General features: G+C 41.1%; 5 protein-coding genes across 7 annotated transcripts; all 5 read right to left on the bottom strand.

Annotated features, from left to right (window-relative positions):
- Positions 1-3275: 3275 nt before the first annotated feature.
- On the bottom strand, positions 3276-3818 carry LOC133711102 (F-box protein At5g62510-like). The gene has a single exon (XM_062137270.1). It carries the CDS (start codon positions 3816-3818, stop codon positions 3276-3278), a length of 543 nt encoding a protein of 180 aa, XP_061993254.1.
- A 3275-nt stretch (positions 3819-7093) lies between these two features.
- LOC133709213 (LRR receptor-like serine/threonine-protein kinase RPK2) lies at positions 7094-10910 on the bottom strand. Its single transcript, XM_062134876.1, has one exon. It carries the CDS (start codon positions 10763-10765, stop codon positions 7367-7369), a length of 3399 nt encoding a protein of 1132 aa, XP_061990860.1. The 5' UTR covers positions 10766-10910; the 3' UTR covers positions 7094-7366.
- Positions 10911-11400: 490 nt separating this feature from the next.
- On the bottom strand, positions 11401-14634 carry LOC133709368 (proteinaceous RNase P 1, chloroplastic/mitochondrial). Its single transcript, XM_062135084.1, has 6 exons — positions 13365-14634; positions 12649-12738; positions 12383-12564; positions 12067-12187; positions 11763-11831; positions 11401-11658 (listed from the first exon to the last, which is right to left on the bottom strand). The coding sequence occupies exons 1-6, from the start codon at positions 14490-14492 to the stop codon at positions 11557-11559; spliced, it is 1692 nt and encodes a 563-aa protein (XP_061991068.1). The 5' UTR covers positions 14493-14634; the 3' UTR covers positions 11401-11556.
- Positions 14635-14797: 163 nt separating this feature from the next.
- LOC133709370 (uncharacterized) lies at positions 14798-17625 on the bottom strand. Its single transcript, XM_062135089.1, has 7 exons — positions 17445-17625; positions 16922-17038; positions 16746-16821; positions 16220-16315; positions 15529-16045; positions 15234-15369; positions 14798-15125 (listed from the first exon to the last, which is right to left on the bottom strand). Exons 2-7 carry the CDS (start codon positions 17036-17038, stop codon positions 14937-14939), a joined length of 1131 nt encoding a protein of 376 aa, XP_061991073.1. The 5' UTR covers positions 17445-17625; the 3' UTR covers positions 14798-14936.
- A 212-nt stretch (positions 17626-17837) lies between these two features.
- On the bottom strand, positions 17838-21417 carry LOC133709369 (uncharacterized). Of its 3 annotated transcripts, none has more exons than XM_062135086.1 (4): positions 21230-21417; positions 20999-21080; positions 19191-20472; positions 17838-18810 (listed from the first exon to the last, which is right to left on the bottom strand). In XM_062135086.1, the coding sequence occupies exons 3-4, from the start codon at positions 20468-20470 to the stop codon at positions 18579-18581; spliced, it is 1512 nt and encodes a 503-aa protein (XP_061991070.1). In that variant the 5' UTR covers positions 20471-20472; positions 20999-21080; positions 21230-21417; the 3' UTR covers positions 17838-18578. The 3 variants fall into 3 exon arrangements, with proteins under 3 accessions (XP_061991070.1, XP_061991072.1, XP_061991071.1); XM_062135088.1 differs by having other exon boundaries at positions 17838-18772; positions 19215-20472; XM_062135087.1 differs by having other exon boundaries at positions 19215-20472; positions 21230-21415.
- Positions 21418-22587: the final 1170 nt, after the last annotated feature.

Raw genomic sequence — 22587 nt, 5'->3', positions numbered from 1 at the left:
CTACACACTAGACGAAAGATGAAACTAACAAGTGTACCCCTTCTCATCAAGTTGATGAAATTCAATTTGACCACTCATCACGACGTCTTCTTAACTTGTTACCCTGCACTTCTACAACACTTGAACCAAAAGACAACAGTGAGTCAAGAATAAATGGTATATCCGTACACATTCTCTCAACCCTTTTAAACTTGGCAACAGTTGATATTGGAACCCACCCTTGGTCATCCATGCATCAACGAAATTAGATAATGGTCACGTGGGAGATTCTCATCACTGAAATAGTATTCTATTTGCTTCACAATTTTATCCCTCAACGAGGCTGACGGAACCCCTGAATTCAAAGAATGAGATCCCATACTAGGCTGACCTAATTGGTAACATGGATCATGACCAAAAAACTGAGGTTTAACAAGCGGCACAGATCCAAAAATAGGATTAAAGAAATTGGCAGCGTAATATCGAGGTTGAGGCTGATTTGGGTGCACAAAACCTTGAACTGGATTAATGTATCCACTAATGCATGGCTGGTTATAATATCCATAAACAGGAAGAACGTGAGGCTGGTATAGCATAGGTTGAAAAGGCGGTGCTGCAACATCTTGTATGCTTGGTTTGAAGGATTGTAGTGAAGAAGGAACAGGGTGTTGGTTTTCATGTAGAGGCAAAAAGGGCTTGCCAGCAGGATTGAGACTTCCTGACCTATGGTCCTTACCAGCTACATGCTGCTGATGCATGCATTGTGATCATGGAAAGGCTTGCAGATTGATCAAGAAGCAAGGAACTTGAAGTTTTTTTTTTTTGACTTTGTCAAGGGGAACCTAAAGGCTTCCTAGGCCCAAGATAAACCCCTTCGGCGCATGTGAAATGCTTCAACTGTGCATTGCAGCACAGTGTCTGGCCACTTTGACAGCTTCGGGGTTCGAACCTAGGTTGGGGAGCACACCCAACTAGACAAGAACCACTAGGCCACTTGCAGTGGTTGCAAGGAACTTGAAGTTATTGGGGAGCTAATGAAATAAGTAGTGCAGAGATTTGGAGTTCTCATTGCAAATCCCAGGCTTTTATAACATGCCATTCCTTTTCCAAGATCTTTTTGGATATTGATTCCTCGTCCTTCATGGATTGTGGTCCAAACCTATCCTTAAACTTTCCTAGTATTAATCGATCGGCAATCCAGATCCTGTAATTGATCAAAAACCTGATATTTATAAAGTTGATAGGTTATTCCATTGGCTTCCTGACGACCTAAAAAAAAAAAAAGACTTCGAAAATTTGAATTCTAAGTATCTTTACAACGTGAGTTTTTAAGAAAATACGCTCTAGCAACTGTTGTTCTCTGACGGAACGCGCCCAACCTTAACCAAGTTTTTAGCCGAGCTCCTCTCGTCCGGCGGTACTCCACGTCGGTGGGGCTTGCCTCGTCGTCGCTGTGAGACTGCCGGACGGGTGATGATGGTCTAGGATTCTTTGGCTTATTCGATCTGCAGTGGCTCGAAGCCTGATTGTTCGATCTGATCTTGCTTGGTTCGAAGCTTATCTGTGGCGGGGGGAGTCGTGGTGTCTGGTTTCAAGGGGCGGCGATGGCTGGTGTTTGGGTCGTGACATCGGTGGCAGTGCAACTTCATCGTCGAGATGCAGCCGGCGCTCTAGGGGCACAGGTGATTCTTTTTGGATCGGGTCTGGTGCATTTCGGGTTCGGTGTTGGCCTCCAGGTGGTGGCGTTGTGGTGTGGCCAGTGGTCCTTGCATGTAGTGGGCGGCGACAGTATGGAGCGGTCGTGGCAGTGGCTCGCTGGCGGCGTGCATCGTCCTCAACACAGGAAGGTGGAGGCGTGGCAAGGCTGGGTCAACGATTTGGGCCTAGGGTTTTCTGTTTTTTCTTTGGGCCATTTGGGTCATTAGTTAGCTTCCTTTTTTAAGGAACTCTAGGTTAGTAATTTTATTACTTTCAATAATTCCCTAATTTTTTAGGGAGCTACGCACCTTTGTGCCTTTAGCGAATCATTTGGAGTAGTACCGATGGAGGATTCACGCTATCTTGATGTATTTAATGTCAAATGAGTGACCTAGATATATGTACCACTGTGGGTACTAACACATCTTCTTGTCTGTCTATCGATGGCAGCGGAAGGGTATGTAAGGGCCATTCTGGCTTTTGATCAATATATTGGCTTTGCCTTCTTTCAAAAAAAAAAAGAAAATACGCTCTAGCTTATAGTCAATATATACCAATAGCTAGTAAGCAAGTTCCAATAATAGATAGATATTTTTCAGGCAGACTTATTTCATATCCCTTCCAAGAAAACAAAGTTTAAAAAGCATAATGCACCCTAGAGCTGAGTCCCATGGGTTTGAGCAAGGAGCTCGAGCATTTTTTAAACCACAAAAACAGTTGTATGGAACAACTGAAGTTTGATGCGATTCTATGCCATGCCTTTATTTTTTCTTGGCAAAAGAAAAGATTATTAAATGAAAGAGAGATCAACATCAAAAGGGAAGACATATTTCATGGTTGAAGATTAGCTAATTAAAGTCCAAACAACTAAAGGTTGAGACGCATTGTAAGTGTCCCATTGCGTGCAAGGCATTTTAAACTCCATTTACATTGTTTTGCCTTGAATTTTTTGTGTTGATTCTACGCCATGCCTTTATCATATATGCATTCTCATCTTAGAGGTACTATGCTTTATTCATAACTAGTCAATATCGATCCCGGTAATATAATCTCAGTTTTCTGATAACTCTTACGTTTCATATCGTAAAGATCGATGCACGTCTCCATGACCTCTGAGGCCCGGACGGAGCAGCAGCTCGCCTGTGTGGACTGAGCATACCGGGAGAGGCCGTCCCAACTCCCAACTTCTGCCACTCATCAGGAAAGACAATACTCTCCTTAACCCACACCTGATTTTGGTAATCTTTCAATATCCATATGCTCATCACCGTAACAAGCCCCAAGTCGTGGCCAAATATAGCCACATATCCATTCACTTCGATTATGTAACCGGCGTAACAGTGTTCATAATCTTGAGGAAGTGGAATTACTCTGAATCTCTCTTCTCCGACATCAAAAGCCAAGATGATAGTTTTACCCTTCCTATTAATTCCTTACCGCCCAATGCATGGCCCCATGGATGCACACATTTCTACGATTAAAGTAGGCTATAGCTGCAGCATCCAGATCGAGATCATCGAGGCCTATGTTTTGTACATCCCTCCATGAATTACTTGTACTACCCAGAGTGAAAATCTCGAACATGAAACTACTCCTCCTTAATTATTGTCTCTGAAGTAAGATGCACATCCACACGGAAAACCTTGTCCTCGTTTGTAAGAGGACTGAACCCGATATAAGACTGTCCACCCAGAGTCGGAGCTGGACTTTGAAGCATATTGAGAAACTGGAAGAGTAGTGAACTCTCCAGTGCATGGATTAAATATACCAACAGGGACAGCGGCATCATTATTATAAAGACAGATTAATCCATTAGACGACGTTATCTGCGAATTGTGGCTTAGAAGGTCAATGGCCGGCCGTGTAGGACTATTAGTAAACCCTAATTCTTGGTTGAATTGCATGGAGAACATTATTCGCTGTCCCTCCCGGTTGCTGAGGAGGAGGTGAGTAGTTCTGTGGTTGTTGCTGAGACTGTTGTGCATGTTCTGGTAAGCCTTGACAAAGAATGGATCGAGGAAGAGGGAAGAGGACCAAGACTTGCATACGCACTTGAAACGCATCAAGGACTTGGCCAGTAGCCTTGTGAGGATCTGAAACGATATGATGTCGCTTGGGAGATTTGGAAGAGCAACCTCCATGTGTAGGTGAGAGGAGAGAAGGATAGATTGATGCAATAGAAAAGATCGGATCATGAAAGTGGCAGTTTGCTAGCCATTGCACGGACTAAAACAATTAAAAACATAGCTAGGGTTTCCCAGTACAGTTAACCTAACTTGGCTAACAAGGAAGTGCGGATGACCAAACTAGTGGAAGGTCGATTTAATATGCAAATCATTAAGTGTTAATTATAATTAAGGATTAAATACTTGTTACAAACTTTTTCCTGAAAAACAGTTTAGTCCCTCGCCTTTTAAATTAAACTAGAATAGTCCTTATTCTCTCTAATTCTCTCACAACAGGTCCAAAATGACTATTATGCCCTCACTTCCATTTTTTAATCCTTTTTTATTTATCTCTCTCTCTCTCTCTCCGCCACTGAGTCAACTCATCGAGCCACATCGATTCCCAATTCGCAATCTCGGAAACACTAGCCATTTCTCCAGATCCGGCTCACTGAGTCTGTCCCGCCACTGCCACCACTCGTAGGCACCGTCGGGAATGGATTCTTCGGAAGCCTATTCCCGTCTTTGACAGGTCATTTCTCTAGCCCTAGAGAAGATCACCAAGAACGCCTCCTGGGTTGACTCTCGCCAATCTCCGGCGAGAGGTCGTCATGTCTTTTTGACATGGAAGGAAGAGAAGAAGAAGGAACACACTCGAAGGAGGGTGAGGAGAGCGATTTCGGTGAAATCCTCGGCGGCGAGGCATTTGTGATGAGACGAGGAATTGGAGCGACTCCGGTGACGTAAAGCTGTATAATCTCATTCGTGCTCGGTGACAGCTCGTTGTCCTTGGGCAAGACCCTCAGGTCGTCATCTCGTTGTTTGAGCAGGGCTTTGTAGTGATCCAGTATTGGAGTCGTTGGCGGAAGCTTCTAAGCTAGGTCGGGCATGGGATGGGTGTTTGGAAAAGCGAGGCTTCTGGAAATCTCCATGAGAATTTGAGAGAGTGAACGAGGTGAGAGGTAGGTTTAGGGTTGCCCTCGATCAAGGCGTGATCAAATGTCTTGTCTACAGGTGATGACGTCGTCGAGGATGATCGACAGGCACCATGGATCTGGGCTCAGAGAGAGAGAGAGACAGAAAGAGGTAGAAAAAATAAATAAAAAAGGATTAAAAAAAAAAGAGAGAAAAAAAAGAGGGAGAAATTAGAAAAAGAGAGAGGAAAAAAAAATAAAAAAAGAAGTAAGGGGTATAATAGTCCTTTAGACCTGTTGTGTGAGAATTTAAGAGAATAAGGACCAACTTGTTTAATTTAAAAGGTGAGGGACTGAACTGTTTTCTGGAGCAAAGTACAGGGAGTAACAAGTATTTAATCCTATAATTAAACAGTCGATGAAGAGTAATTATTCTGTGGTTTGGGACTACTACGTGGTATTATCATGTGATGGTTCGGGTCAATAAAATCACAATATTAATTATGCGAAGCAAATACCTCTGTACCCAATATATCTTTTAAAAGAATCAATCATGTTAACTGGGACTACCAAGTGTATCAGGAACCGTACAATTATTTTTTCAATCTATAAATATTACATCATCAGTTCTCATGATTCTTAAGCCATTTGTTAGGCCTAACCTCTAAAATGAAAATGAACTAAATCGTCACCAAACCCTGAGTACTCTCCCGTCTCCAATTTCGTACGCTGGCATGTCTTCCAGACGTAGCAGACCAACGAGACAAGAACCTTTCAAGAGCCAGAGACCTGCTTCAGAATTGTTAGAATACTTTTGTTGATAAACGTGTCGTCGACCTAAGTACGCAATATATATTTAAAAAAGATTGATGGAAATTTTTTGCTAAATATCCATCAATGTATGTATTTAAAAATACTTGGTGAAACATTTTTTTTTAAGGGGTTTGAAACCCAACCTACTGGTGAGATTCAACCTAACAGTGAGGATCATATCAATAGGAGAAGTCTTATCTAACCAATAATTATTTATATGAAAAAAAGCTAATAAATAAGTTCGTATATGAACGGATAAAATTGCACTCAAGCCTAACAATCCTCCACAAAATACAACCTATCGCAGAAAAATCATCCTTGTGTGTCAAAGCACAATCACTCTCAATGTCCACGTACATGCACTAGCCAATCCTTGGTGAATAAGCACTAAGAGCCTCAGCTTCCATTTGTACAGCTGATCGAACAAACAGGAAGGGTAGTGCAATAGCAGCTAAGCACGAATACCTAATTCGTCTCTGATGACTGCCCCAATACCACCATGCCCGGTTTCCAGTTGTAACGCTCCATCAATGTTCACCTTAGGTCTTCCACTTTGTGGATGTTGCCAGCGAGTAGGAGACCAAGAGGCCTTTTTTTCCCTTCATTTCTTTCACTGGGTGCGCTTTCTGACATCACCAACTAGCAGCATATTGACTCCCTTCCACTCTCTGTCCACAATGCCCTAAGCTTTTGCTAAAAGATCCCTCTCGAAATACCTTTTTTTCTTTCAGAAACCTCTCTTTCTTGTCAACCCACCCAATACAACAACATCAAAAAACCTCTCAACTCCTAAGCCCTCCTCATTCTTCTTACTTGGTTTCTCTCCTGAACCCACAACCACAGTATGTTCTTCCCCTGCTCTTCTATTCCTCACCACCCAGTCCTTGGAGGATTTAGACGAGATGACACCTTTCTCTATGCTTTCTGCAATTTCTGCTTTACCTATTATTGTTCCGTGGTTTCTCAAAGTTAGGACTTTTATTTATCTTAATCATTTGTGCCTTGTTGAAACAATTGAGCATCCAGGTGACAGCTTTAGTACTGCAACATCCTAAACCTTAAAAATAGATTTAAGCAATAGATGAATTAGTAATTCTCTAAGGGCTGAAGTTACACAAGGGTCATGTAAGATTGGAGCTGCCTTTTGCCCTTTTCTTTAGTCTGATTCATGTATACAAAAGAAAATACTCTTTTCCAAATTAAACATCAGATACAAATGTGCCACTAGCAGAACAGTTGCAACTTCTTCAAAATAAACCTGGAAAAGGTAAACAATCAACATTATGAGTAACTAATCTATATGTGGATTAATGATGATGGAGTAAAACAATAACACAACCTCAGTACAGAGTCAACTATAAAGGCATGCACAAGAGGTTATCAAACCTCAGGACATCACTCATCTGCATCTGAGTAAACTTCACTAGGTATAAATTTCAACTTCAGCAAGTAATCTTCAAATTATTTGCAATAAGAACCATTTTCAGGCGTCTTTGTAAACAGAAAATCATCAAGTCCAGCATGTTAGGGAGACATGAAATGACTAGATAACAAGACGATCAACCTCTGCCATTATAATTGGCAATGAACTGAGACATGTATAGATGCACGTCCCAAAAATTCCTCAGCTCAGGATAAATATACATGTTACAAGAGAAAGAACAAACAGAGAACTAGTTTTGAGGGATCCTCAAAATGTGAGTCTGCGAGAAAATGTACAAATTACCAGCTTAGCATACCTTCTATACTTACTAAGTTATGGTCTACCTCTTTACCTATACTCTGGTCATTATTCAGCTAGCTTGAAGCAGGTTGTATTCGCTTCAGTATTTGGACAACTTGCTTCATTGTAGGCCTAATGGAGAGGGTCTCAACAGTACATTTGACAGCCAAGTACAGCATCTCAACCAGATCATCTTCAGGTCCGGCCTCCCATAGTCCTTCCATGAATACGTCCTTAGCCCGACCCATTCTTAACAGCATGCACGCCCAAGAAACAATGTTGAAACCATTTCCATGTGAAGAAAATGATGGGTCCAGGGCTTTCTTATCAGAAATCAATTCAAGCAGCACAACACCGTAACTGTAAACATCAGCCTTCTCAGACACACGACAGGTCATAGCATACTCGGGTGCTACATACCCAAAAGTTCCTGCAACACCAGTTGTAGCATGCGTTTCAGAAGTTCCCAGCAGCCTAGACAATCCAAAGTCAGACAAATAAGCATTCAAGTTATCATCTAACAGTATATTGCTTGGCTTGACATCACGGTGTAGGACACGCGGGATACACTCATCATGCAGATAAGAAAGTGCATGGGCAATATCCAGAGCAATCTTGTGGAGAATCTTCCAAGTAAAAGATCTTCTAGATCTTTCCTGAATAAAATTTTCCAAATTCCCTCCTGGTAAATAATTATATATGAGTAGCATCTCGGTTTCACTGGCATGGTAACCTATTAAAGTTACCAGGTTGGGGTGTCTCACCCTTCCGAGGGTCTTAATCTCAGCATGGAACTGTTGAACACCGTGAAACCTTCCAACGGCAAGCCTCTTTACAGCTATTATGGTTCCTGGAGTGATTTCTGCTTTGTAAGTTGCCCCAAATCCTCCACTCCCAATGTAGTTACTGGCATTAAAATTCCCTGTTGCTTGAACAATATTCTCAAACGTCAATGGTGCCCCAATTTCCGTGAAAATTGTAATTTCTTTATTTTCAAAACCCTGAACTCTGGAATCTGGAATCCATTTTCTTGTGTAAAAGAAGAGGATAACAAGAGTGAAGAGAACCAACACGACAGCTGATGCAGATACTATGGATGCAATCTCAATTGAGTTTATTCCATCCTTTCCAGGAGCACTTGCTGACTGAATCTCAGAACTACCTGGTGGTGAATTGGCAGAGCTACCTGGCTGAGCTGAGTATGGCGCAGCGAGGGAAACAATGCGGCATTGATTAACGAAAGGGTTTCCAAGGACACCGCTACAGTTCATCATATTATTGTTCAATGGAAATGAACCAGACAGGTTATTATATGAGACATTAAATGTAGACAGGGATCTCACATTAGTCAAACCAGAAGGGATGCGGCCAGAGAGCTTATTGTTGTCAAGCATAAAAATAGTTAGGTTTTTCAACTTAACAAGACCTTGCGGGATATCACCAGAAAGAGAGTTTGAAGATAGCTTTAACACTTCAAGGGAGCGTAACTCCACAAAGCTAGCAGGAATCGTACCAGTAAGGTTGTTATTAGCCAAGGACAGATACTTGAGATACTTCAAATTACTGATACCTGCGGGAATTTGACCCTGCAACTGGTTCCTGCTCAAGTCAAGAAAGACAAGAGGCTTCACATCCCCAAGATCTGGAGGTATTGACCCAGATAAGAGATTTCCAGAGGCATCCAAGAGTCTAAGAGATCTGCAAATCATGCCAATCTTGAAAGGAATGTGGCCTGATAACTTGTTGTTGCTAACATTAAATATCATTCCATGTAAGCCATCACACTTTCCTTTTAAGGTTTCAGCAAATGATCCAGTGAACTTGTTCCCACCAGCAAGAAATGCATAAACAGTTCGCTTCCCCAATCTCTCACGTGCAAGAGGAAGGTGTTGGATTGGACCAGTGAAGTTGTTACCACTAAAATCGTGAATCAATGTGAAACTAGCACCAAAAAGTGGTAAATGGGTGTCAAGATAAGTTCTGCAAGTAAAGAGAACTTGATATGCAAATGATGGATTCTGGACTCGGACAAGATCTGAATTTCGGGGCACGTGGGGGCACACTGCGAAATTAAATGTGGGGATGGATCCAAACAAGAGGTTCCCACTGACACTGAAAACAGTCATACAAGGAACTGGGAGTTTGTCATCAAGCTTCCCACTCAGCTTATTTGAGCTCAAATTCAGATACTGCAGCTTCTTGCATCTATCAAACACTCCAATCACTTCTCCAGTGAAAAGGTTCTGAGCCAAGTTCACCATTTCCAAGTTCTCACAACCACCCCAATTGCTCGGAAGCTGGCCTTCGAGGGTTGCCCTTGGTGCCCAAACTATTCTCAAATTTGGTAAGCTTGTAATCTCCTGGGGAATGGAGCCTTCATAAAAATTGTAATCATCATCCACTCCTTTATATAACTCAACCGATGAATCTCCATTTGCATTCTGATTGATTGGCAACGGATTAAAGAGATTCGACAGGACAAGTACCGACAAATTGACACATTGTCCGAGCTCAGCGGGGATTGGACCGCTAAGGCTATTTCTAGACACATCCAGAACTTCAAGCCCCCGAATCTTACCAAGTTCACCAGGAATGCCACCGTCCAGAGTATTCGAAAACAACAACAGTGTCCGTAACCGCACACAAGTCCCCAAAGTAGGCGGAATCTTCCCAACAAGGAAATTCCCCGACACATCAAAATGCTCAAGATTCAAACAAGACCTACCAAATTTGGCCGGAATAGATCCATTCAACCTATTTTGAGCCAAATAAAGCCCCTGCAACTTTGCAAAACCACCAAAAAACACAGGAATGGCTCCACTCACTTCATTTCCAGCTAAACTCAAAACCTCCAAATCCCTACATTTCGAAAGCGAAACCGGAACCTCCCCAACAATCCTATTAAACCCAACATTCAAAACCCTCAACTTTCTCAAACCCGAGAACCAACTCGGCAACTTCCCCTCCAACAAATTACCCTCAAGATCAAGCACTTCAAGTTTCTCCAACCCCCAAACCTCCTTGGGAATCTCACCACTAAGTTCATTAAACGGCAGCGATAAAACTCTAAGCTCAGTAAGTTTCCCAACCAAAGGTGAAAGCTTTCCACCTAATTTCCCACCACTCCTCCTCCTCCAAGCCCCAAACCCATCGAACTGAAATTGAAATCTCACAGTCTCAGAGCAAGTAAAAGCTTCAAAGTTACCTCCTTTATTTTCACTACTCCCGGCTATGCTGAGCGAGACAACCTTGGATTTCGAGTCGCAGGAGACCCCGAACCAGGAACAGTGGTGATCAGAGCTGCCGTGGGCCCAGGTGGACAGAACCCCATCTGGGTCCGACACCGAGGTTTTCAGCTCGAGCAGAACCGACTTCTCCGACCAGCGGTTTCTGTCGCCGGAAACTGAAAAGCACAACAAAAAGGAGAAGACTTTGAGGGAAAACAGGGTGTTTCTGAGGCCACACCATCTCATTTTTGGGTCTTCCAACGAAAGAAAAACAAAACCTTGTTTCTGAGTTAAGAGTTTGAGGTTGTGAGTTGTGACTTGTGAGGGGAAGAAGCACAAGAAGACTGAGAGGTCTTTACTCTTTAAAGGTGGTTTCTTATTTTATTGATTGGAATTTTGGAAATTTCATGCGAATTGCCAAGACAAGCTCTTTTTTATATTCTTCTTTAACACAGAGGTGAGAGGACCAATGGGGAGGTTTGGAGTGTGGGGCCTTTGAGGTTGGGTCAAACGTTTAATGCATCAGCTGGTCAACAATACATGGCTGCTGGTTGTGAGGGATGGAGGGCCCATGCATGTCTGTCCACGTGGCGGTTCGGTTCGGTTCGGTTCTCCCAACATTCGAAAGCGAATCTCTGTTGGACCGGGTAACTAATTTCAGTTTCTATAAAGCTACTTTTACCCACCTCAAAATTACTCTTGCGGTAAGTAAATTTATTGGGTGCCGACTGCCGAGTAATATTTGGTATTTTGTTGTAAGTGAGAGATATTGTGAATTTAACTCACGAAAGACAGGTTACAGAGATTACACAACAAAACCCGATTACAGAGTTTAAGATATGAGTAGAAGGCAAAAGACGAGTTACACGATGGTCCCTTGATGAAGATGAGATAAATGTGGAAGTTAGTATTAGAAAATTAACATGTAATATGAGGCAGACTTATTTTGTATGTTTGATCATAGCGTACAATGAAATACATTCTATCTTTAAAAACAAAGGATTCATCATAACCAAACACAAAATGAAAGACTCCCTCTATTTTGTATCCCTGGCTCTGGTGGCACACAACCACTGCCTTGGGGTCTCAATGTCATCACCTGTGGTGGTTGGCACGTGCCAACGCCCGTTCTCCGACTCCTGCATTCATCAACGGCTGTTAGAAAGCAATCCGCACAACAAAAGCAAAAGGTTATGTTCATTATGAAAATAGGACTTCATAGAAATTGCCCTGATCATCACACCTGAATTACAATTGAATAAGGAGGTGGCATGTGAAGATTTAGTCCAAGCCTCGAGACAGACACCCGAACCTGCAATATATGAAAATCTATGATTTCAAAGACCAGGTATTTGCCAAAACTATCAAAATACAAGAACATCCCACTGCCCTTTCAAGTTTTCCTTTTCTCTTCGGAAATTGGGGAATACATTTGAACTTGGATCCTAAAAGAGCCCCTCAAGTTCTTGATTGGATAAACAATCTGGATTAGTTTTGACTCCTCTCAACAGGAATCACATACAAATTGATCCGTAAAAGAATGATACCTGATGTTTTTCCTTCCATCTTGGGAAAAAGTTAGTTCCAAGAAGTTGGAACAAGTGGTCTCGCATCTCATCATTTGTCACCAGTAAACCCTTACAACTAACAGCAGCATACAACCAGTACCTATGAATCACATGAGAGAGACATTTTAGGCAAAGCTTAAGTCTGGTTCTTATGAGAGAGCAACAGATAGGAATGACTCTCATTTTGTAATGTTGTACCAACAAATTGCAGTTCACATTTTTTCTCCTATTCAATGTGCAACAATGTCTCATAACTCAATCTAACCATTTTTTGACGTTGAAAAATCAAACTTACCAATCATCATTTGAACCGGTTGGAGTAGCATAAAGTGCCCCGGACTTTTTCCAAGTCTCTAACAATGCCTTGTTCCTAGGATTCTGAGCAGGGCCACTGGTCGTACGACTTTTGTGCAATATAACAAGTGGCAATCTCTTTGCTGGACTCATTTTTTGTAATCGATTCACAACATTTTTCAGCTACAACAAAGATGTATTATATTTACAACTGATATGAAAAAAAATCAAAGATACTGTTATAAAACTAGTTACAATTTCCCCTACCTGAGAAAAGCTGAAATTATGTTGATTGGTGAGACCCACATTGGCACCGTCTATAATAGCATCAAATGGACTATGTCGCTTAAGCCACTCCTGGATGAGTTTAACTTCTAATCAATCAGGTTGTCAGCTGACAAACGTATTATGTATCACTTGCCTGAAAGCATACAAAATACGGACTACCGACTATCGACTATCGACTAATTAAAAGCATAACAAGAAAACTCAAGATATTATTCCTTTACTTCCTTATCAAGCAAGAGAATTTGGTCTCCCAATTGACCTCATACATAAGAATCAGATGCCATTGTCTCTAATACTCTTTAGACACTACTGACATTATGCCTCCTAATACAGTTTCTCGATAATTCAAGCAAAGACGAGAGATTACATAAATTGTAAATTTTGATTTCAAGTGGCATTCATGCACTTAACATCACAAAATTACTATTCAGCTAAATACTAATGTAATGGCACAGAATCTATAAATCTATTAAATTTTACAACATAATGCATTATTCACCAAGCCCTCACCGGAGCTCTCTGATGATGCAAAGAAATAAGTGAAAAGATGCACATCAAACAAGTCAAATTCTTTGAACTAATCACACACGTCAATCCTATCATTCAGATTATAGATATCCGAGTCATAATATGTACCATACAGAACCAAGTTTTTTTTGAAACTGAAGATAAACAAGCAAGACAGAGTCACACACCTGGAACCGAGCAAAATCAGCCCTGACCTCCCTTTGGTTAGCCAGCTTGCTCAAAGACATAGCAAAGTTCTCTGTCTCTTTTGGATCAATATCAATACACACAAGCTTCTGACGGCAAGCAGAGCACGTCCCTGCTTCATCCATCTGAGTCCTCACCACCTTCCACTCCCCACTCCCTAACCAACCTTGCCCATGCCACCCCCCACCTCCTCTCACAACCCCTTCCCTCACCTTCTTCGCATCCCACCTCTCCACCCCAACTCTTGCCGCCTCCTCAGACTTAAACCACTCCTCAACCACCTCAGCAGTACTCTCCCCAACCTGCCTCACCCCACTCCTCAACCTCTGCATCATCTTATAAACCTTCTCACCCTTCCCCAAATCCGAACTAATCTTCAACAATGCCAAAATCTCCGGCTCCTCAGCCACCACCCCAGACTCCACCATGTGTGCATCAACTTCATAAGCCCTCTCAGCCTCCCCCTTCTTACAAAAACCAAACAATGCCGGCCCATAAGACCTCAACTTCGGCGGAATCCCAAACCCCTTCATCTGCTTCACCAAACTAAACGCCATTTCCGGGTCCGCCGCAGCCGCCGACAGCCTGGCCGCATTGGTAAACGTGGCCTCATTCGGCACCACCTGATCCTCCACCATCTGCCGGAAAATCTCGAACCCTCTACTCAAACCCACGTCAGCATCTTCACCATCAGAGGAACACAAATACAACAACACATTGTAATGGTACAGGCTAAGCGGAACCCCATTACTCCTGGCCTCGTCGTAAAGCCTCAGAGCCTCGACGACTTGGCCTTGGCGGGAACACATGTCCAGGTTGACCTTCAGCACCGCCTCCGGCGACTCCCGCCGCGCTTTCTTCAGAGCCTTGTTGGAAAGCCGCCGCGGCGGAGGCGCCGGAGCCGGCGGGAGGTCTTTAGAGAGGGGCAGAGTGCAAAGGTTGAGTCTTTGGTTCATGGAGGAACTGTAAGTGGGGATTGGGGTCGGTTGGGGTTTTGGGTAGTGGAGAATTGGCCGGAAAACGCGGCGGGAAGGGCGGGAGAGTAAGGGGAGTGGGATTTTGATGAAGAAGGAGAAGGTTTTTGTGACGGCGGCTCCGCCGTGTAACATTTTGCTGTCGATTTTTTTTTTTTTTTTTTTTTTTGCCTGCAGAATTGTGAATTTGAATTCGAAACGAAGAATTGGGGTAGTGAGAAGAATTGGGTTGCTGAGATTTAAGCCTGAGGAGGTTCTGGAAGTCTGTGATAGCGGGAAGCAGAGGTTGGAAATCTCTGAAGCTAAAACCGGGTTTTGAAAACCCTAACACTGCCACTCCGTTTAGTCAGTGCTGCGACGTCGTTTTGGCAAAATAATTCAAAAAATAACTTCTTCTGTGTTCTTTTTTTTTGGTTTAAGAAAAAAAATGGAACCTGTTTGTATATCATCAAATGCCATTTGCTTTATCCGGATGTGTCCAGTTTTGATTTATAGAGTTGAAGAAAGAAGTGAACTTATACAACTAAGCAAGTCCTGCTCTGAATCAGAGACTATTGAAGAAACAATGAAGTTTTATCTTCAAGCAAGACGATCCACAGCTAGGAAATAGCTTCCCACCATTACGAATGATGCAATCCCACTGCGAGCCATCCGCAAACCAATGCCCCGGAAGAGGAGATTCCTGTCGGCGGGGTGGATCCCTGTAGCTCTCTTGAACCTCTTCCCTGGTGTTCTCCATTTCAGAAGTTTCCTCTCCATGGAGAGAAACTGCCACCACAAAACACTAACTTAAGACAATGAAATGAAATAAAAAGGATACTCTTTGGTTCAGAGGTGATTAGGATAGAAGCAACATATGCTCAATCAGTACTGTACCTTGGGCAAAACAACACATTGGGATCGACACTTGGCAGTGTCGAAACAATGAGAAGCAGCTGCGGCAACTGAACCAGAAACTCCAGCCGCAACACTAACAGCGAAAGGTGACAGTGGACCAATTTCATCATCCGTCCTAAGAGAAGAGGAAGCAAGTTCTCATCAATGGAAAGAATTAAGGAAAACACAAAATGATGTAAGCTTATCCTCTGGTGCTCCTATCTGAGGATACGACATCTTCAGAAAACATTAGATGGATCTTTATGAATGACATCTAGGATACAGGCGAGGTTACCTGGGTTCTGGATTCATCCCCACTGCCTTCCAGTCAAGCATTGCTCGGTGCAGGGATTGCCAAGTAGCAAAGAATAAGCCACTGAAAACTGAGTCCCGAACAACTCCTGACCGTAGACCTCTCCATAATGAGCCCCATCCTTCCAAAGAGATGATTTGAGATGGTTTCCTAACATTGAACACTGATGGTGGCCTCCCAGATCCAGTCATCATCCATGGATAGTCTTGTAAGGCACTCATCATATTGGGATGTTTGGTTGTTAGGGTGGATAGAAGACCGACAGAATAGTTTAATGCCTTTGGGTCCGGCATATATCCATGTAGTAATCTCTGTATCAAAGGTGCAACAGCTACCTTCTCTGTGAACGAGGCCGACTTTGGAATGCGAGAAGCAGAAGTGATCTGGGCACGAACTTTAATAAGTTCGAATGGAGAAGTTATTAGTGATTCTACAAGACCAGCAATAAGTCCTGCTAAGAGGGCCTCAGAGGCATGTACATGGTTATCTTCTCGACCATCTGATAAAGAAGGATGCAACTACAAAAAGTTTAGGAGGCTGTAAATCAATATATAACAATCAGTAATTTTGACACCATGTATTGATATATCATTCTACTTACGAATTTACATGTTTAATCAGAAGTGTACACAGATGACATATTTTTGGTTCAAGAAAAAGTGAAGAGAATAACCTTTATAAAAAGCCGTCAAAATTTCATAGGTTCCAAAGCGAGCTCCAACACCTAAAGTTCTTCCCACTGCCAACCACCAAAAACCACTGTACAAGCCTGCCATATTCATTAAAGGTCAATTTGACAAACATGAGAATTGAGAAATTTAATGTTTTATCCTGTTTTTGTATCCTGATTTGATGAATTGTTACAGTTACAGATGCAAATAATGCAGCTTGCAATCCATACAGATTCAAGACTTAGATAACGGCTACCTAACATAGTTTTAGGAGGAACCTAAATTTCATACTCGCTCTAGCATGACTCTTGTAGTTCTGAGTTGACCATTCAATTTGACACGTCAATTCCATTATGAATTGAACCCCAAAGCAATACTAAACATGTCTCTGCCTACTCATATATGAATTTTTAGGAACTAAACACATCCTCAAAAGCTATTAGAAGTTGAAATAGTTCACCACATTAAGCAACTCTCTCCCTCCTCTTTGAAAGATTACAGAGAATGAAAAGAAATTCAGGGAAGCACCTGAATTTCCTGAAAACGACCGAACTCTGTTGAACACCTCAGTCGTTGTCAACTGTTTACTTGAACCTGAACCAACCTGTTCTTCAATCAATGCAGAGGATTCAGGTTAGAAGCGCTCTTCACTTCCTTACTTAGAAAGCATACAAAATCTAGGTGAAGGGAAAAAGATAGCATACCTGAATAATGACTTTAACAGTATCTAAAGGGTAAGTAAGAGCTGTGCCTAATGTCACTGATCCCACACCAGCAAGAGCATGCGTTGCAAAAATCTTGTTCTTTAACAATTCATCCATCTAAGAGTTCACCAAATGTCAAAGCAAAACAAAACAACATTTCATTTAGCAACTCATATAGAGAGCTTCACAAACCATTCATATTTTACTCGTAAAGATTCTTCATACTTCTCCGAAATGACATACATACAGAAAAAAATATCATATATATATATATATATATTATCAAATGCAAAAGCTTTTCTACTCATAGGCAAAGTTTGGTTCTTTGAGGCATTTCCTCAAACACATTGTGTGCACTATTCTACAGAAATGAAAACCCAAAACAAACTGAAACGGAAATAAGTGTATCGAATTCAAATGAAGCAATGTTTGACATGAGTGCTTAGCCATTAGCAGTTTCCGTTCAAAATTTCATGGAACAATGTGGTGCCGGAGCTGTAAAGTCACTTTCTTTTTTGCTTACCTATTCAAACTGCGCTGACAAGTCTGAGCCTAACAAGGCTTCGGCCGCTAGTATGAAGCTTAATACAAGCAGAGCTGAAAGACCCAGAACGAAAAGCAACAACGACGCGCCAAAAAGTTATTCGTTTTTCGGTTTTCTCAGACCAAGTTTGCTAATGGCGAAGCTCCCAGCACATCGGCGAACGGGAATATGGCGGATTTGGTTTCGGGCCAAGCCCAATTCAGGTTTGATAACACCTGGCCCAACCCGGGTTCAATATTTTGTTTTTTTGGCTACGTAAAAGTAACAGAGACAAATATTGAGATTTGTCTCAAGTGGAACCTTACTAATTGAGCAGATCAAATCAAACCAAGTCGAGCACAAGATTAAATGTGACCAATTCGGGTCAAGTCGACTTGGTTTATCATATATAGTAGATGAAATGTAAATATTTTGTGATTTTAAGTACTTAAAATGTTAATTTTTCTAATCATATGTTATACATCCCCTAAAACTAAGATCATATATATGCCATTGAAATAGGGTATACAACTATACACAGCAAAAAACAAGAACTCTTTGAATCGAACCGAGGACTATGCAACAGCTGGTGCGTGCTGATTCAAACCGAGGAGCAACGTGAGGCAAAAATCTCATGCATGTACATTTCGGTACAGTAAAGTTGACTCGTCTGTCAATTGACATCCACTATCTTCCCCCAGGAAACCGAACTACACCACACGTAATGTTGCCAGGAATGTATGTATGTCAATCGAATCCATCCTTTGCCTTCATACTGAAGTCTGCTTCAACCATATATCCACGACGTACTGTTCTTAGTTCTAGCCTTCTAGCTAGGCTTTTATGCTCCATTAATGCATTATAAGAAGCACTAAACAACATGAGCACAATCACAGTTGCACCACAAATTTGAAGCTGAAACTAGAAGCAAAATTTGCAACTCGATTTGATATAAGTATGAAGTATGAACGTACAGCTGCAGTTTGGGCGGACTTTCATTGAATTTGCTAACAATCCTGTGTATGTACGTGCAACTAACTTTTCTTCACACGAGCCTCGTGAGGGAAGGCAATTAAGGCATTCATTATGGACAAGGAGGAGGCCTAGCTATGATATCCATGGCACTTCCATTTCTTAACAGCAACAACAACAGCGACGGAAAAAACGTGGACAAGAACAAAGCCGACGACAAGAACAACAACAGCCCCACTTGCACCAAGAACAAGAAAAGCAAGGAAGCCAACGGGTCTTTTTTTTCTTTGATTTTTTTGTCCTGCTGGCTGCTGCTGCTGCTGCTGGTGGCTCCGGACGCTGCTCTTCAGAATCTCCTGGAAGCATCAGAGAATTTTTCGTCCCATCTGTCAAACTGCGATATAAAACGATATAGGTAGCAGTAAAATACCATAGATTGCAAGCAATTTGAAAAGATGTCAAATATATAGGGTATATTCTTCATGGACTAAGTTCAAGGGGTGCGATCCTAGCAAAAAGAAAAATAAAAAGAAAGAAGATCTAGGTTTGTGAACTTCCATAGAAATTATACACCCATGTGAGCATACTCCACATGAGGCCTCCTATACACAAAATTCTGTTGATATATATGTCTGAATTTTGTGCATAGATAAGCATGTATGATACTAGAGATTATTGTATGAGCACAATCTCTGTATTATACATATGAAACTGCGTGTATGCCCACCTGTAAAATACATATGTAAAGTTAAGGTATTTCCATGCATAGTTCACCTTAGATCATATATATAGACGTACATTGGGAAGGCAAAGGACCGTGTGCTAGTTCCACTTAATCCACTCCCATCGGAATGGCGGGAGTGGGCAAGGCTAGGGGATTTAGGGGCTGGTGGTACCCTCCCCTCACTATGATTTTCAGCACTTGCATGTTCAGTGTCCTTGATGTTCGCATCTGCCACTTCTTCAGCTGCTGATTCTCTCCCCTCTTCGATCCTACTAATTTCGAATTCTGTTTCTACTACTGGAGGTCGAGTGCGTGGACTAATCTCGAGCAATTCACTTGATTTGGTTGGACCCAAATCACTCAACATAAGTATATGGTCTCTGGAAAAACTGTTGTTGCCTAAATGAAGACTAAATAATGACTCATTGGAAGCAGCGCTCCATTCCATTTCTTTGTTGGATACATTACTTGTATCAAACACGGTAGATGGGATCCTGTAAGGATCATATCCTCCATACCGATCCATCATTTGGACTGCAGGGGATTCCGTTGGTAACCCATTGGTGACATTTGACGCACGAGATGTTGATGGGCGATAAGGAGAGTTTGGGGCATAATCTTTAGGGAGGGGAGGAATATGTGTTGAAGTAGAGAATCTATTCGAGTCCACTTGGAACAGATCATCCATTGATGTGTCTGATCCCGATGAAGATGTAGAGGTGAAAGACAATAGCTTATCGGATGGGGCACGCTGATGACCTCCCTTAGCAGTAGCCTCTGCAACTTTGGATGAGATTGGAGGAGAGGACGAGTGCTTACTGCCTCCACTCCCATCATTAACTTTTGGAAGTGTTCCTGATGGGCCACGCCGATGACCTCCCTTAGCAGTAGCCTCTAAAACTTTGGATGAGGGTGAAGGAGAGGACGGGTGCTTACTGCCTCCATTCCCATCATTAACGTCTGGAAGTGTTTCCGATGGGGCACGCCGATGACCTCCCTTAGCAGTAGCTTCTACAACTTTGGACGGCACTGCAGGAGATGGCCTCCCATCATTAGCTTTTGGAAGTGTTTCCGAATGCTTACTCTCCCCGCTCCCATCAGGAACTTTTGCGGGAGTTTCCGACCGGTTAATCTCTCCACTCCCATCAGGAACTCTTAGAGGTGTTTCCGACTGCTTAATCTCCCCACTCCGATCAGGAACTTTTGCAGTTGTTTCCGACTGTTTAATCTCCACACTCCGATCAGGAACTCTTACAGGTGTTTCCGGCTGTGTAATCTCCTCAATAACAATGTCTGGAAGCTTGCTAGTCCTGCCATGTTCCAAGTCCATAACTGAAACAAATCCATAACAAAAACAGAAATAATTAATATATATAGCTCGCTTTTGAAGTCAATATAATCTGTTAAAGAGAGCAGAAAACAAGACCAAAATGAGATGGATTTGCAACTTGATTACATGAATGAGAAATGATTTTTCCCAGTAATGTTTACAACTTTGCGGGGAGATTGATACCCTGTACAAAACATTCCCAACTAAAGGAGCTAGCACTCTTTAATAATTTGGCGGGTGCACAATAAATAATTTTCAATTTTTCATACAACATTAAGCCATTCATATACAAAACCAAGTAACCAACAAATTTAACACCATACCAGTTATATAAAATTTCATCTGTTCATTGTAACAATTACATGCATCAGTTATCAATCACACATTCATATCTATCAAAAATACACATACATACGTTTCCATCCATTTTGCTCAGAAATTTATAAAACTCCATTTTCATATATAAAATTTATAGTCTTGCTATAAATTCAAATTGGTATCAATAGACTATGTAGAAAAGAAACTCACTTTAGCCAAATGATCCTGTAAGCATGGCCGTGATCAACAGCTCCTTCCTCACCTCAATTGAAATTTGAATCTACAAAATATGCTGGAGAAACAGAAACCTCAGAAACTAAAATTTGGAAAGAACAAAACAAATAAACTCCAAATTCTATTGGAACGAGAAAAACCCTCGATCCATAAACCCTAGAATCGAAACTTAAGAACAAAAAAAAACAAAAAAACAAAAAAAAGTACCTGTAATCAATTAATGGGCAAAGAAAGAGAGAGAAAAAAAAGTGATGGGAGACCTGAAAGTTTGTTGAGCTTTCAGGGTTCTCTGTTAGAGAACGAAAATAAAAATGATGACAAGGAATGAAATGGGAAATGGCCGGAAATTAGGGTTTTTGCGCGTGGAGACCATGCTGATGTTATGGAAGGCCTTGCGCCATTATCGGCGTTTCCAACCATCACTGCCTTTCGCGCCATCTCTTACTAGTCTTACCTCTTTGGGCTTTATTCGGGTATTCGGGTCATGACTTATTTGCCTCATGCCACGTCATGGAATGAGCCTATTTTTAGAAATAAATACAGATTATCAAACCCCTCTTTAGTTTTCATTTTTCATGTTTTAAAATAGTTATTACTCAATTAATCAACGCAACCTTCACAATCAAAATGGAAAGAGGAATGAGATTTTCCTATTTGTGGGCTGAGACAAATGTAACGTAATATAAATTTGGGAATAAATGGTTTCCGTGTATTACAATTTGTATGTGATTGGTTTCAACTTTCAACAATTTAATATAGATTGAAGACGATATAAGGAAATATATGACATAATGATAACTTGAAATGGATAAGAAAATTTTGAATTTGTCTTTTTTCTTTTTTTAATCATAAATTTGTCTTCTTCTTTTTTTTTTTGAAAGGAAATTTGTCTTCTTCTTTTTTTAAACAAGGAATTGTAAATTTATCTAATTGGATTGAACAAAAAAAAAATCTTTTTCTTTCATCTTTTTTTTTTTTGAAAGGTTTTCTTTCATCTTTTGAATGAAATTGTTTTTATACGAATTATTGTCCAACTTTATAACTTCTTCTTCTTCTTTTTCATTTTTTTTTAAACGTATAACTTCATAAGGTTTTTTTTTTAAATAAATGGCTAATGCGGCTGCCCTCAAGTCTTCCTTAATCATGTTCAGGCAGTGCAGATTGTTTTTAAACATGCTGGGCTCATACTGTATTTGTGTCTAGCAGCGAGCTCTAATCAACCAAACATGGCCATAAGACAAAAAAAAGTCAACTCAAACAAGATATGAACACAGTTAAATGTTTATTACTACTTATTAGTTATTGCCGACATAAATCTAAAATGACATATTGTCATGTTTGTACATACTAAGATTAGTGCAATTGTTTTCTATAATCATTAATCATTTTAATACTATATAATGGTGAAATTATATTTTTTTTGTTTGTTTATTGGTTTTATTTTAAATTAAAGGGAGAAAAAATAAAAATAACACCAAATTTTCTTCTTCTTAATTTTCATACATTCCTTTCTGGATCAACAAAAACATTCTTAGTGCTTGAGGTTTTTCTTTGTAACTTTCTTT

This window comes from Rosa rugosa, chromosome 5 (genome assembly GCF_958449725.1).
Source record: "Rosa rugosa chromosome 5, drRosRugo1.1, whole genome shotgun sequence".
NCBI classification, from domain to species: domain Eukaryota; kingdom Viridiplantae; phylum Streptophyta; class Magnoliopsida; order Rosales; family Rosaceae; genus Rosa; species Rosa rugosa.
Note: the sequence above shows the minus strand (reverse complement) of the source record. Positions and strands in the feature narration are given on the sequence as shown.